Source organism: Gobius niger (genome assembly GCF_951799975.1).
Source record: "Gobius niger genome assembly, chromosome: 6".
Taxonomy (NCBI): Eukaryota; Metazoa; Chordata; class Actinopteri; order Gobiiformes; family Gobiidae; genus Gobius; species Gobius niger.
This window is the reverse complement of record NC_136857.1, coordinates 5,449,601-5,465,936: the sequence shown is the minus strand read 5'-3', so window position 1 is coordinate 5,465,936 and position 16,336 is coordinate 5,449,601. Positions and strand designations below refer to the sequence as shown.

The 16,336-nt window shown below is 38.8% G+C and overlaps 2 protein-coding genes across 2 annotated transcripts in view; one reads left to right on the top strand and one right to left on the bottom strand.

Annotated features, from left to right (window-relative positions):
* Positions 1 to 356: 356 nt before the first annotated feature.
* On the top strand, positions 357 to 3,542 carry spmip11 (sperm microtubule inner protein 11). Its single transcript, XM_079558726.1, has 4 exons — positions 357 to 501; positions 1,141 to 1,305; positions 1,383 to 1,506; positions 3,376 to 3,542. The coding sequence occupies exons 1-4, from the start codon at positions 417 to 419 to the stop codon at positions 3,422 to 3,424; spliced, it is 423 nt and encodes a 140-aa protein (XP_079414852.1). The 5' UTR covers positions 357 to 416; the 3' UTR covers positions 3,425 to 3,542.
* A 4,634-nt stretch (positions 3,543 to 8,176) lies between these two features.
* The window catches only part of LOC306964692 (adenylate cyclase type 6-like), a 78,375-nt gene continuing 70,215 nt past the window's right edge, over positions 8,177 to 16,336 (bottom strand). Inside the window, exons 21-24 of the mRNA XM_079558794.1 lie at positions 14,911 to 15,174; positions 12,025 to 12,229; positions 11,812 to 11,936; positions 8,177 to 8,368 (exon numbers count right to left, since the gene is read on the bottom strand). Of these exons, the coding sequence (XP_079414920.1) occupies positions 8,240 to 8,368; positions 11,812 to 11,936; positions 12,025 to 12,229; positions 14,911 to 15,174 (723 nt within the window). The 3' untranslated portion in view covers positions 8,177 to 8,239. The remainder of the gene's footprint in view (positions 8,369 to 11,811; positions 11,937 to 12,024; positions 12,230 to 14,910; positions 15,175 to 16,336) is intronic.

Here is a 16,336-nt window from a genome sequence, read left to right as displayed (position 1 = left end):
CAGACAAAGGAGAGGCTTGTAGTCTTTGTTTGAAAAACAGTACAACACACAGAGACTGTACACTCTACTGCCACCACAATGAGGAGGATACACAGGCCCAACTGGATAGCAGATAGGCCTATGTAAACATGTTGACATGGGTCATACACTATTGACAAGTAATCGACTTCAGTCAATAACATTTCTATATTTAGACGAATTTCCTAGATACTGTAGGAGATTTAAATGTTTATTGTAATTTAAGAAATGTTTGTCAAACCAATATGAATTTCTTCCCCGTGTGAAACAAAAACGCACAGGACCAGCTGTGGGCGGGGCCTGTTACCGTGGCGACGTCCAAACTGAAGTTCAGTTGCGATAAATAAATGCAGTTTTTTGTTGACTTGGATGAAAAAGTCCAAACCCTTTAGCTCCACATGGCTTTCTTCGGGTTAACTCATCTTGGATACCAAAATCCTATCGGAGATAAACTTATAGACCGTCACAATGGACGTTTTCGGGGTAAGAACTTTGATGTTTATGGTGAGAGCCATGAGGCAAATAACTAGCATAGGAGATGCTAATCTGTTAGCTCAGCCCAGATGAGTGATAGGCTGACTTTTATTTATTTATTTATTATTCGTTCATTTTTTTGGTGAGATGTGTAGCCTCACTTGTCTTGTATTTGTTTAGAATTAAAACGTGGTCACATTTAGGGTTAAAGTCTAGTCGTATTATTGTTATTTAATGGCTACTTAAAATCTGTTGGAAATGTATCGTTTGTGGTGTTAGTTTATTTTACCTTTAAGTTGCATTGAGTTGGCCTGTAGTACCTCAGCACTTTTAGTATCTTTAACAATAACAAAAAAAAAACACTGTATTTATTTATTTCATTATTTTTTTCAATGTATGTTTTTATTTGGTAAGGACAGTGCATGTTAATCAAATCACATTGGACTCATGCATGTAAACGTGCCATGCCAGATTGTAGATGTGTCCATATTTCTATCACTTGTGCTCATGGTTGTCTCACACTCACCCTCACAAACAGACTCTCATTCATCCTGGCACATTGTACATGTTCTAGGTTTTAGTATTGAGTGAATAATAACCTGTAACTAATTCCCTCTTTATGGCCGTGTGCAAATGTTCTTTATTCAGCACTAATGTCCACAGAAAATCCCTCTGTGACTCCAGAGCAGCAGCGCGGATCACCTCCACAAGAGAGCACCACTCTTCCGAAACCTCCTCCCTTCAGCTCTGAGATCCACAAAGGAAGCCACTCTAGATACCAGGAGATGATCAGACATGTTCAAACGCCCAGGGGTAAGTAGCCTATTACAATCAATACTGTATGTGTGTAACTTCTAACCACACTCATACAAACGTGCTCTTCTCTTCAGCGCCCAATGAGTTGTATTTGATGCCCGTGACTGATAACCAGCAGTATGGCTGGCTGCTGTCCCAGAGAGCTGAACCGTGGAGACAAGTGAAACGTTTTCCAATGAAGAATAGTGAAATGACAACGTAAGTTATTGTCCTGACTGAGAAAGTGATAGTAAAGCATGATACCAGTGACGTTTTGTTTAAATTCACTACTGCAAACATTGATCTAGTATCTTTTTGATCGAACTATTTATAATTTAAAGGCACTATACATTTATTTTTTTATTTTTTATAATGGAATGAAATTTGCTATATTGTAAACTCAAAACATTTGTGGGAAAAAAACAATGTGCCCCTTGTTGTAAAGCATTGCGAACAATTTATGAACTTACAAGCAAGTTTTTCAGCATTTCTGGCACAGCAACCGTGAAAAGTGACGCTGCAGGTTGTGAAATGTGCTGATAAACTTGTCCCTGTGAAGAATTGGGCTGCTACAGATGTGTTACAAAAGCTAGGAATGAACTTGGACACAACAGACATTTAGATTTTGTGGCCCCCTCTTTCATTGTCAAAATCAGGTATAGGGCCTTTAAGTAAAAGTTCAGATACATTATAGCTTAACCTCTTAACCCCCACCTGAACCGAGCAGATTTTCCCCAGGTTGGCTTTACTTTAATCTAAAAGCTTTTTAAAAACAAGTGTCAAAATTGCGACGGAAATGAGGATGAAAATGCAACCAAAAAGTGACTAAAAGGCGGCAAAAGAGCGACAAAAATGGGACAGAAAAGCAACAATAACACAATGGAAAAGCAGCAAAAAATAAGATGAAAACCCAACAAAGAAGTGACAAAAAGTGATGAAACCCCCCAAAAAACTATGAAAACATGACAAAATGCTTCAAAAATGTAACAAAGCAACAAAAAAAGTTAGCTTTCAAATGAAGCTATGCACTGGCATATAGGCTGTGAGCTCCGAAAAGCTACTTTTTTTTTTAAGCCAAAATGCGCTCTGTTTGCGTGGGTTTGGTGGGTAAGAAGTTAAAAAAAGTAGAAGAATCAATTATTAAAACTAACCCACTTGAATGGAAAGATATTATTGATATTTTTGACATTGATCCATCTATTGCTGAACTTGCCCTTTAGAATAATGAAGACTCTTTGAACCTTAAATTCCCTTACAATCGAGGCCTCAGCAGCCTACCTAAATGCAATGATTGTTCCACATTTTCTTTACTGTATGACAAGTTGGTCACAAGCTTGTAAATCTGCCCTGAGGCCACATGAGTCATTATATAAAAGTTCTCTAAAGATTCATGATAAGAAAGGCAGACGATTCCATCACTGTCATATCCTCGTAAAGCACAAATTTCTCAGCTTTGAAAATTCGATAATCCACACAAGTCTGTGTTTGATGTATAAGATCCTCTATGACACCGCTTGCTCCTCCACTAAAAAAGTTCATCTCTCTGGGCTCTGAAACAACAGCTCGAACCACTAGATCTCCAGTGCGAGGCGAATGCAGGATCCCGAAACGAAAGACAGCATTTGGAAACTCTGCTTTTTCTTGTGTGGCCGCTCGTCAGTGGAATAAGTTGCCAACAGAGCTGAAAACAAGCACAAACTCTTACATGTTCTCACGCCTGGCAAAGAAATGGCTCTTGTCAAATCAAACTTGCACCCACATGTGACCGGATGTATGTGTGTGTGTTTTATCTGATGGTTGTGTATGTGAAGATTTGCTTTTACTATTATGAACTTGGTCAATGTAAATGCCGTTATCCATGTATGCAGGATGTTTTTATGTATTTTACTATAACATCAGCCTGCCCAGGGACTACGGGTGGAAATTAGCACTTGAGCTATAACCTGGTACAATGCATCTCTCCCTTTGAGGTTAATGTTTATTGTGCACTGTCCCTGTTTTTTCTAAATAAATAAACTAAACTAATGAACCTTGAACTTGTTTGAGCTGTATTCATATTTCAACATATTTTCTTCTCTGTATTCACAGATTTGTGGCAGAAATGACAAGGTCAGACCCGGAGTTCACCCTGTTTTGATGCTTCGAGGACATTGTGCTGCAAGTTTGACACTAAACAGACTGGATTATCATGACTTTGAATTAGCCCAGTGATTCTTCTCCAGGTGTGGTGTATGTGATTCTGTCGGAGCTCAGGAGTTTGTCAAGATTTGGTTTAGTCCTGGTAATATGTATCTTTCTGGAATAGTTCTGATATGGTTCTATCGTCTTCTCATAGTTTAAAGCAAAATCATTGCTTATTTACAGACAAATAGCCTCTAATGTGGTGCTTGTATTGTGTATCCAAGATGTGTTCACAAAAATGATGAATAACACGCAGGAAAAAAACATTATTATTTTTATTTTTTTCTTCAAGGGGAAATGTTATTTTTCTCTGTCATAGACCTCCCCTCTTCCCGTCCTTTATTTTTGCAAAACACTCCCCTTTCCACTCCTCCAACTCAGTAAAATACAAATTATTAAACATAAAATACAGAAGGATTCATCAGGCCTGAGCAAAACACTGGTTCAGTAGTATGTCTCTGTTTCCCCTAAAACATCCCGAAAGTTAACAATCAACACAAGTGTATGGACAGCCAATAGAAATAGAATACATACAATGCACATTTTATAAACCAAAGTCCGTCCTATAAAACCTTTGCTTCGGTGAAACTCTCTCGCTGTTGCTGTTATTTATAATGGAAGTTTTACTATTGTCTTTTGGTGCGCCCACTTTGTCCAAATATCTTCGCTTAAGGCGGGACCAATAGGTTGCGTTCACATAATATTCTTTATATGATTGCTTGAGTAAAAGTCAATAAGAACTTGGTGAAAATATGACTTGAGTAACGAGTATTCGAGCATGAATGATCCCATTTGTGAGTTAGTGATTATGTAAAACAAAACAGAATGTAACTTGGAATATTACTCAGAAATACACCATCAAATGCAATGAATCTAATAAATAAAAATTATTTGATTGTTGAAAGGGAATGATCAATTTTCATCTGTTACCATGACTACGATCAAATGTTTTACTGAAGTAGAGCTACTACTAAATAATATTGCAAATAGAAAATATAAGTAAAAAGTACTCAAGTGCATTTACTCCAGTAAAGGTTCCTATACATGTGTTTCCAATGACATCATGTATAGTTCCGGTGGCCATTTTGAATACCGAAGTAGCATTATGCAGTACTACAACATGCAACAATATCTCTACTCAGGATGAAAATGAAAGACGACTGATTGACAGTGGCATTTTTATACTCGTAATCAATGCTCAAGGAGATAACAGTAAAAACACGGCCCCAGAGACGCACGTTTTTGTGATATAAGCCGCAAAAGTCTCAGTCTGAGTCAGTGTTTAAGCTGCTCAAGACGTTAGCATGCTACCGGTTAGCAATGGCTTCAACACGATAAACACATGTGCAGCTCACATCTATGAACACTGATGAAATACTACAGTAACAGCATGTTGTATCCTTTCTCTTGGAGAGGTCAGAGCTGAGCTGTTGAAGCTAAATGCTAACCGGTAGCATGCTAACATCTTGAGCCTTTCAACACTGACTCACTGGTTTCTTCAGATAAACGTGCCTCTCTGGGGCCGTGTTTTTACTGTTATCTTCGTGAGCAATAACTACGGGTAAGGAAAAATGCCACTGTCAATCAGGAATCTTTCTTTTATATCCTGAATAGAGCTATAGTACTGCATAATTTTACTTCGGTGTTCAAAATGGCCACCATAACAACAAAAGTCACATGAGTGAAAAGCATGTATAGATTAATCAACACAAAACTAAAATGATTGTGTCATTTAAAGACGCTCTTATAACTTATTTAGGCGAGATAATTTTCTCAGAGTAGAGTCAAAAGAGTGGTATGTTAAATATTATGGACCTTCTATGATTTATTTGGCAGGTTTGTGGTCGTATTTCCATCAAATAATGATCACGGTTAAAAATGTGTGTATTTCAATAGTGAATTGCACCTACAGAGTTAAATAGGCCTCTACCCTTCTCCTGAAATCTAGAAATCCGTGGACGCAACCTATTGCACGAGACCGAGTGAGCTTGCTTTGGTACAAACATGATCAACTGTTGCTGTTAAATGTACAAAATCCCACGTCACGTTTGTCGTCCTTTAAAGACTGATGTAAGAGCGCGAGAGCATTGAGAATTAAAACTCCTCTTGACGAGCCCTCCTTACTTCTCCTTCCCATGACCTTCAGCACCCTGGACAGCACGCGCAGGCACAGATCCTGTTTAGTGTTCTATGGTTTGTTATAACGTAAGGCAATCAAACTCAGCAATTAGTGCTTACATTATTTGCTAAAAGACTGAGTGGGTCAAAAACAAGTACTTTTAATAGTATTGGGTATTTGATAATATTACACCGAGCTCTTACAGTCCTGCTCACCTCAAAACCTGCTCTAGTTTTGGGAGTCAATTTCCCATCAATTTCAAGACTTTGAAACATTTAAAGGCACAAAAGAGGTTCATCAGCTTTGTGGTTTCTACTGAGGGTGGATTATTTCAAATGAATGAAATACTGCTGATAATAAGAAATCTTTTTGTAATTGTTTCCAATTATTATATAGTGCTAGATACTAGGCAGGGCGATAAAAAAAGAAATATTACAATAACAATATATTTGATGATAAATTACTTCCAGCCTTTCGCCTCTTAAGAAGATTAATGCAAAGGTATTTCATTCTAATTTCCTCTCAAATATGATCTACTCAAGCAATTTACATCCTTAATTTCATTTTACTTTTTAAGCACCTGCCCCTGTGTCCTACACAGTCAGCGTTTATGCTGCTCTGATGTCGCGGAGCATAACATAAATTGTGATACAAAAAATGATATTGCGATAACGATATATACAATACGATATGGCCCAACCCTATTATATACATATTCTATTTAAGTGATACTTGGGAGTGTTTCATTTTTTTCTAGACATGATTCATTTTGAATGATTATTTCATTTATAAGTAATGCATTTCGGTGTTTGTTTAGACATGATTTTACACCCAGTTGAAACCTAATTTAATCCAATTTAGTTCAAGCCAATTGAGAACTAGATTTAGGTACTGGTGTTTCATTAGCTGATCAGCCTCCAACTCCTAATTGTATCATTTTCCATTGATTAGTTTTCAAAAATATATGGGGGGGAGGGGGGATCTAATAAAAATGAACTTCCAGAACCAGAGCGGGTTTTTTGAAAAGGAGGGATCACTGTTGAGCTCCGATATGAACCACTGAGAGGTTTTAACGGCGTCGCCCCAAATGTTGGAGGTCTCTAATACTGCAGAAGAGGCTGAAAACGAAAAAAAAAAAAAAAAATGCACAGTGACTGCATTTGTTTACCTCCAGCCAAAAGGCAACTCATGATATTGTTATACGTCGTCTAATGCCAGCTAAAAAACAAAACAAAACATTGTGCAGTTGATCAGTCGGTACCGGTGAGCCTCTGAAACTGGCATTTTTAAACATCGAAAAAATCGTGCTGGTCTTTTTTTTGATCCTTTTTCATCGGAATGGAGTCATTGCAAGAATACGTATAGTAATAATAATAATTAATCGGAATCAGTAGAATCATAACAACATTAAGCATATACAAATGATGGGTACGGAGGCGATACAAAATACTCTTCAACAAACAGAAAGAGAACAGGTCATCATCACAATCGGACATGCTCCAAAGCGGCGATGTTTGGCAAGAAAAGCAGTTCTGTCGTATCATAGAAATGTCACAGTGAAAATAGTATGCCCCTTCAGGTTTACAAAGCACAGTATTCAAAAAAAACATACCTCTCGTCATTATTAAACGCTTCTATATACTGTAAAGAAATTGCCTATTATTGTCATTATTACTATCATTTTTTTTTACCCTTTTGTCATTGTGTATCCATTATTTTTGCACGGGGACATTTTTTTTTTTGCTTGAACAGGAAGGAGCTGTCGTCGTGATTTTACAATCGAAAGACCAGCTTCAAAATGGCCGCCCAAGCTCGAGGGAACCAATCCGGGATAAGGATGAAGACGAATCGAATTGGAAATACAAAAAAATCACTGCGCCATCGTTTAACAAAAAGGCAATGCTTAGAATCGAAGCCTCCGCACTCACCTCGACGTTACCTGACAAAATAAATTATTATTTATCTTTATTGAAAACAAGCAGCTAAGTTCACTAGCAGCTCGCGGCGGCTGATCCTGCTGCCCCAAAGAACATATATCAAGCACGTCTTTCTCGCCTTTAGTAATACTTTAGTCTTTGGTCGATATACTCCTCCTCAGTTTTTACATACTCTACTCATACACACAAATAAATGCATGTATGTACACTTTTAAATCGTGTAGTCAACTGGATATTTTGTGCACGCATCTACCCACACTTTTCATAAAGGACCTTTTGCACAAAAACATTAAGATCAAAATAAATAAAGTGACAAATTAAATATAAGTACCTCTTTATAATTCATGTGAGACCAAAAAAATATCTGAAAAAATAACTAGGTGAAATAAAAAGTAGCCTTATGTACAGCTTTAAATCTTCTTTTGACACAGGCTAAAAGGCGTTGTTTTTAAATAAACAGACTTTGCATCTTTCAAGAAGCCTGAGAGAGAGGCTAGACATGAGAAAACCGCTGTCCTTCCGCATGTATGAGGTGCCAAAGTGGCTGAGAACATTAGTCTCTTCAAGAACACTTTCAGAGTTTGTTTTTTTTCAGAGTTGGTCTGTCCGTCCGTCCGTCCTCCGGATTCAAGCGCAGCGCTCCCTGTGGCTGTTTTCGCTCAGACTGAGTCCTTCACAGCAGAGATTTCACAGACTGCTCGGGGGCCACAGGCTGCTAACTGTTGGGAGGTCCGTCGTTCAAGAAGTAGGTGGTCATCTCCCCTTTGCCCTTGACCTTTACGACCCCTCGGCACTCCAGCACGTAGCCCATGCCCGCCAGCACCTGGTACAAGTCCGTCGTCACCTGGGGGCAAACGGAGAACTTTTTATTTCTGAGTCGCTCTACGGCAGAGTTATAGGATGTCTCATTTTGGAGGGTGCCTCGAATAGTTAAAAAAGTGGGACAAGACATGACGGGACAGACTTGAAAGTAAGCTCCAAAAGGGACTGGATGCAACTTGGTCATTTTTATACTCACTACTGCCACCTCAGGTCTTGCGTGTAACTGCAGCTTCTATATTAAACTCGTGCATGACGGCACTTGTGACCTGAATTAACTTCAAACCTTTTTGAGTGAAAGTGCTGGATTTTAGAGGATGTTGTGGTGAACAGGTCTGAGCTCATTCTACACATTAGGACATTGCTGGAATATGTTAAACTTATTTTGGGTCGCGGGCCGAAATTCAGCTCCCACGGTGGGTCGTGGGCCGCATAAAATAGAGACGTTTTTTCCAATAAATGAATAATAATAAGCTGTGATTTGGTCAAAGCCGCAACTGGACTGTAGCTTCATTAATAAAAACGGCTTACACTTGTATTGCAGTTAACAAGCCTGTGTTACAAGTTCCTCAAAGTTCTACATAGTCATTATTTATTCACTCCACACTCGGTGGTGGTAAGCTGTTGTTGAAGCCACAGCCGCCCTGGGGCAGACTGTCCATTTACCAAGTGACTATATAATGTGTCGTTTATGTCCTAAGTTCTTACTATGTCAGTGCCCTCTGCTGGACACGTGTGGAACTCTATCCTTTTTTTAAATTTAATGCCCCCTTGTGGCTAGAATGAGCATTATGGTTATTTATGGTATTATGGTAAAAATTCATAACTCCGCACAGGAATGGGCTAGAGACTTACTTAGTTTTTTTACCTACTCTGGAATTTATGCTCAGGGGCTGGATTAAATCACCCCGTGGGTCGTATGTTTGACACCCCTGATGTAGGCGGAGGAAAATACTTAATTTTACCATTTTTAAACCCTGTATAGTCACCCTTTAAATATCTATTAAAAAAAAGTCTGTCGATGAGGCAGGGTCTGGCACATTCAAAATTATAATGTATAATGAGAGATTGTAAAAGACTGCGACATGTTTCAAACCATTTCATGCATGTCATGCATTTGTACAGCTGTGTTCTGTGTTGTGGAGAATACTTCAAAATCGTATTTTGTTTCTGACAACAGAATACTAAAATGTATTTTGTACGGTATTCTCTGTCCATTCAGAGCACTGTGGTCTGAATACTAAGAATACTTTCCACAATGATATGCATTATATCCATACGTAAATGCGGCCTATTATTAATAATATGTCGGCTAAACTTGTTACACCGTCCGCTAGAAACTTATTCACTCTTTTACTTATTCACAACTTTTTTTGTACACGGAGTGCCTCGGACACCCTTTTTTTGATTGCTATTACACAACAAGGTACATAAATGTTTTTTTAAGAATTACTTTGAACTTATTTTTCCAAAGCACCCATGGACCACACTTTTAAACATTTTAAAACATACAAAGTGGACCTTGATGCACTTACACGTCTATCTATTGTCTTATTCACTCTTTAGTTGGAACTTTTCACAGATTTTTGCTCTTTTAATTTTATTATTATGAAACTGAAATTTGATGATTGAGTACTGTGAAGTACCCTCTGATTTTAGGCAAGTGACTGAAAGAAATATCCTCAAATGAAAGGGTAACTGTACCTGAAGACAGTTACACATTACTTTAAGAGAGAGTTGACAGCAGTGACTGGAAGGACATGAAGTTCACACAGAGGTTTAATAAGAAACTGTTTGGGTAAAATGATCTCATTTGATCATCCATAGTCATTTCACATAATGTATTTAGTGACTTGTATGGCAGTGTTGTTTTTGGCAGCCCTATTAGTTTTACTCTTAGTCTTTTGGATGAAAATACTTTTAGTTTTAGTCACGTTTCAGTCAGACGTAAACTCAAAAGGCTTGAGTCAAGTTTTAGCCAGTTTCATCATAAAAAGTATTAGAAATGGGGATGTAGGCTGACAGGCTGGGCTCAGCTTGTAACTGTCAGATTACACCACAAAGGGACTTCCCAAAAGCGGCCGCTCCTCCTCTGATCATCTCTTTGACATTTTGTTTCATCAACAGCGCCGTCTAGAGGCCATAAGCCCAACTGCAGGTGTAACATCCAAATACACAATGGATTTTTTTTTTTTATTTCACCTTCCTTCACTTTCGGTGGTTATCATTCTTGTCTTCATTTATGGTTAGCATATTTTGTTGCATAAAGTCAGAGTCAGGAATTGGCAATAGAGTTCGGGAAATTCCACAGTTACCATGGAGATCCGCCATCTTTGCAGTTGTTAGCATACCTCTCCATTGACTTACATTAGCTAAAAACAGCATAAAAAGTGGAGAAAATAGTCGTGAGTTACTGCTGGTAAATACAACACACACTGTGGCGTCCCAAGTGTTTTAATGTGAACAATAACTCCAGTGTTTTAACTTTTAAAATCTCCATTAGTTTGCAATCGCTGCTAATCCCATAATGCTTAGCGATATGACACATCACATTCCCGAACTCTATTAGTGTGTATTGGTGGCTCCGGTCCGGTGGCAGTCAAGTTGCAAGTGTGGTTTTCTGGCCAGAGACACCGGGGGAGATGAAAGACCTTCCACTCATATCATTAACACTTGTTGTCATATTTTTCACCTCTCCGTGTTCAGTGGACTCTCAGCAACACATTCATCCCCTCCAATTTCAAATCAACAGATCCTAACTCAAACAGCCACAATATGTCAATTTGTCATAATTCGTTGTACATATTTTGGTCAGTGACAAATAAATGCTATTGTGTAATGTTTTTGGAAAAAATAGTGTTCATTTTTAGACAGGGAATACAATTTTGTAACCCAATATGTCCCTATGACTAAAATACTTTATATATACTTTATTTATATATATATTTTTTTAACTTGGCACAATTTGGCACAGTTAGATTCCACCTGGACTTCTTTTTTTTATAAAGCATGTATAACTTTAGTGTTTTGACCTACTGGTATTTTGTTGACTACAGGGAGCACACATTATATTGATTATTTCCATTTCTGTTCTTATTTGCGACAGCACAGAAAGAGAAAGAGCATTTTTAGGTGCAAATATGTGCTTTTCATTCAGGCGGAATTTTGATTTTTCTGTTTCAATCACTTTTTTACTTACAAACTGTATTTTTTTTTAAAATTCTTGTTCACTGAAACCAAAAGTCCCAAGGATAAAGTTTATTTTGGTACCAAGATTAGCCATCTACCCCTTGTAGACGCTGAGTTAAACCCAAATAAACACATGTATAGCATTTTGGGGAAAAGGGCCCTAGACAAGAAAGGGTTAAGGTTTTTATTAAGGTAAAATAGTTACTTAGTGTTGCTTTAACTGGGGAAAAACTCCTGTGACGGCAAAAACAACACTGATGCATGGTAAAGTTGTGATACCTGTATGCAGTCGGGGACCCCTGTGCTGTCCATGCGACTGGCCACATTTACTGTGTTTCCCCAGATGTCGTACTGAGGTTTCCGAGCCCCGATGACTCCTGCTACAACAGGCCCAATGTTCAGACCTAAGAGGATTAAAGCAAAAATCAATAAACTGCCCTCACTATTTCAAAAGGTGCACTCGCGTTGTCCTTTAGGGCCGTAACGTCTCACCTATCTTCATTTGAAAGTTGTTGAAGGAATGCTCGTTGATGTACTTCATCTGCTCCCTCAGCCTCATGGCGTAGTCGGCGAGCGCGGTGATGTGGCTGCGGCCCTCTCGGTCGTAGGTGGAGTCGTTCAGACCTGAGGCGGCCATATACGTCGAACCAATGGTCTTGATCTTCTCCAGCTGCCGGTACTTCTCTTCACTGATGATCTGGAAACAACACGACGCTGGCTTACTGTGGTGCGGTGGTTCTCCACGATTTTCAGAAAACTAAATCTGGACCAACCCAGATAGATTTTTTAAAAAGTAGGAATTTAGATTAAACATTATGTATATACCAAAGTGAATAAACTGCAAAAAGTAAATAACTAGATTAGTATAAACATCTCAATTTGAGCATATGATCCAAATTTTGTTGTTGTAGTTGTTTTGACTAGTTGTTCTTGGGCATTTTTCCGAGATTATTTCACTTGTTCTGAGATGTTTCTGACTCGTTTCAATACATTTCGTTCTTATTTCAGGTCATTTTCTTTGCCAATGGGGTAAGAAAATTGGTCTTATCTCATTGGCAATTTTACTTTCTTATTTCAAGCGAGATTTACCATAGAACCAGTTTGAAATGTCCTCAAACACGCAAAGTAAACTTGCTCCGATCAGGAAAAATGTCTAAATTAGCGAAAAACGCTCAAAACAAGATACATTTCCTCAATTCAAGTCATTTAAGACAATGCTTTATATCTACTTTTTGCAGTGTACTCTTAACTTGCCAGAGGAGTTTAATTTGTTAGAAAAAAGCTGTGCAAAACAAAGTCATTTTATTTCAAAATTTTACTCAAAGCTTCAACACCTTAATACGGCACTGACAAATCTCCTGAAAACAACTATTGACATTGAGTCCTTGGAAAAAAAATCTTGCTTCTACCCTCAAAAATATCAATCTGTAATAGATTGTACAATATTTTACTAAATGTATATATATCACAAGGCCTCTTGGAAGACCCAGGACTCGCTGGTGGGACTATGTGGTGTCGCCTCGGGGTCCCCCCAGAACAGCTGGAGGAGGTGTGTGTGGATCGGGAAGTTTGGGCATCTCTGCCGAGACTGCTGCCCCCGCGACCCGGCCCCGGATAAAGCGGAAGAAAATGGATGGATGGATGGATGGTGTATATCACCACATATGTAGAAGAAGAAGATCTTTATTTATATAGCGCCTTTCACAGACATGGTCACAAAGTGCTTTACATGAGACAATTGCACATTCACTCCATACTCGGTGGTGGTAAACTACGTTTGTAGCTTCAGTTTCCCCTGCCGCCATATTTACTGTACAGTTGGTGTACACCCGGGCCTTCTTCTATCTGCCCAAAATGTAAGACCATTCTTGGAACTAGATTCCACTGTCTTTAGGAGTGTGGAAAAATACAACAGTTTTGGAAAGTAGTATGAGGTTAGTGTAGTATTTCAACAGTCTGTACAGCCCAGTCCACTATTATGTTTACCTACAGTTACAGTTTCTACTGATGATAGGGTTGGGCATGAGCCACCCTCAATACAAATGTGGGGAGTGATGGTATTGGATATTGTTACTTTGAAAAGGCTGAGATTCGGTATTAAAGTTCAATATGGAGCATTTGTAGAAAAGTTTGGCAAAAACAACTTGGAAACTCAAAGCACATTTAATTTTTTAATTTTTGTGTTGATTTACGTTTTGGATCTGCCTGTAAAACATGTTTTATATAAAATATATATCTGTACTGTACTGGACTGTTAAAAAATGTTCAATAAAAAGAATGTTCAAAAAAGAAAAAAAAAAGGAGGAATTTAATCAATTCATAAAGCACACAATGCATATTATTGTGTTGAACTGAATTAATTGACCGTCAAAAGTAATGCCTCTTCTCTGGATCTCCTCAATGTTTGATGCATGTACTACTGTACATCCTAGATTATCACCACTGTGTGTGGAGTGAATGTAAACTGAGCTACGTAAAGCACTTTGTGACCAAGGCGCTATACAAAAAAAGTCCTAAAAGTGCACAAGAATGTCACAGGTTCAATCCCAGGCAGATGAGGTCTTTTCGTGTGGAGTTTGCATGTTCTCTCCGTGCCTGTGTAGGTTTCCTCCGGGTGCTACGCTTTCCCCTTCCACTATAAACATGCATAGAGCTGGGTCCTTGGGTGCCGCACTGTGGTACTGTGGTCGCCCACTGCACATAATGGGTGCACAGAATACCCAAAGGTATTGAAGGAAAAATGTCCCTACAGCGACACAAGTAAAACTTAAAGGAATAGGCCACCGTTTTTACATACTGAGATATGTTCTTAGTTCTAGTAATTTGGCATCCGCACAGTAAAGTGAAGATTACTGCGCGGATTTTGAACTACTCCTGGTATTATTACGCCTTACAATATAGGTCCCCCTTTTATCCGCTTAGAAAATCCACATTGTTTAATTTTGTGTAATTATACGTTGTAGTGGAACACTTCACGTAACCATATTTAAATAGGGAAAACGTGGAAGAGCTCGGTAGCTTCTATCTTGACCTGTTTTGGAGCTATAGAGGAGAGAGGGAGAGGCTAAATGCTAACGCCGTCTGCGCTGTGTTTACGTGACTGAAGGCACGGGGGAAGATCAGACAGGTCCTAAAGAACTCGTCAAAGCTAAGGTAAGAACATATCTCAGTATGTAAAAACGGTGGCCTATTCCTTTAACCTCGGAAGAAATGTAAATATGGAAACTAATACAATAAAATTATATGTTTTCCAAAGGGTCCTGTGGTTTCGACCATTTAAAACATGTTGTGAAATGCATTTGATTCCTGTCTGAGCTTGGTGATGCAGGTACTTTGGTCATTACGTAGATGTAAATACAAAACAAATACAAACTGTACCTCGTCGAAGTCTGCGATGATTTCGTTGAGCAGCCGCAGACACTCCACCCCCTCGTTGTTGGCCTCCAGCTCCACGTAGAACTCGGAGAAGTTACTGATGGAGGCGAACATGACGGCCACGCACTCGCAGCTCTGGTAATACAGCTCGTCGTTGCGCCGCTCGCGAGCCAGAAAGTGAGCCGCCACGTCTTTAGGCAGAATGTTGTGGAGCAGCCGGCGATTGTAGGCCTGAAGCTCCTCCATCTCCTCCTTCTCCTCTGTAGCCTGTGACAAATTCAGACATATTTAAATGACACGCCAATTTTAATGCTGTGACTTTTGGATGGGAGTCTTTATAGTTTGCGGTTAGCACAAGTAGTCCCCCAAAAAGACAAAACAATAATAACAAGGAGCAGAATTAACAACATCTTAACCTCACTTTTGCCCCAAGGATTAATTTCTGTTGCTGTGTCAAATTGTAAAATAAAAGTGTGCGCCTATAATGTAATCAGGTATTTAAATAATGTTTTTTGGAACTTTTTGATTCATGAGTAAGAAGCAATCTAATCAAAATGTTTGTCTTCCTCTAAATCAGGGTTAGGCAAGGTCAGGCCCAGGGGCCAAATCCGGCCCTCCAGCACAGAACCTCTGGCCCTCGAGGTGACTTTGAGAAACACACAAATCAGAAAGTACTTTAACATTTTTAAGGTTAGATGAGAGAAATACTGTCAATGCACCCAATTAGGTCAAATCATGTACAACTCTATATATACTCTATCTATTATAATAATAAATTATAGAAGAAATGACAGAAACCTACTTGAATTAAGAGATTCAATCTAAAGTTTCAGTAGTTTTTGTCTAGTCTTAGATCAGATAAAACATCTTATCGCCAATGGAACAAGTCACTATTCTATTAAAGGAATAGGCCACCGTTTTTACATGCTGAGATATGTTCTTACCTTAGCTTTGACGAGTTCTTTAGGACCTGTCTGATCTTCACCCTTGCCTTCAGTCACGTAAACACAGCGCAGACGGCGTTAGCATTTAGCCTCTCCCTCTCTCCACTATAGCTCCAAAACAGGTCAAGATAGAAGCTACCAAGCTCTTCCACGTTTTCCCTATTTAAATATGGTTACATGAAGTGTTACACTACAAAGTATAATTACACAAAATTAAACAATGTGGATTTTCTAAGCGGATAAAAGGGGGGACTATATTGTAAGGCGTAATAATACCAGGAGTAGTTCGAAATCCGCGCAGTAATCTTCACTTTACTGTGCGGATGTAGTGGAACACTTCATGTAACCATATTTAAATAGGGAAAACGTGGAAGAGCTTGGTAGCTTCTATCTTGACCTGTTTTGGAGCTATAGTGGAGAGAGGGAGAGGCTAAATGCTAACGCCGTCTGCGCTGTGTTTACGTGACTGAAGGCACGGGTGAAGA

What these genes read in the sequence shown, in the direction of transcription:
- spmip11 (XM_079558726.1), top strand. Translation starts at nt 417, where the DNA reads ATGGCTTTCTTCGGGTTAACTCATCTTGGATACCAAAATCCTATCGGA. An exon ending in ACATGTTCAAACGCCCAGGG is followed by an intron (nt 1,306 to 1,382) that starts GTAAGTAGCCTA and finishes TCTTCTCTTCAG; the next exon opens with CGCCCAATGAGTTGTATTTG. An exon ending in AAGAATAGTGAAATGACAAC is followed by an intron (nt 1,507 to 3,375) that starts GTAAGTTATTGT and finishes CTGTATTCACAG; the next exon opens with ATTTGTGGCAGAAATGACAA.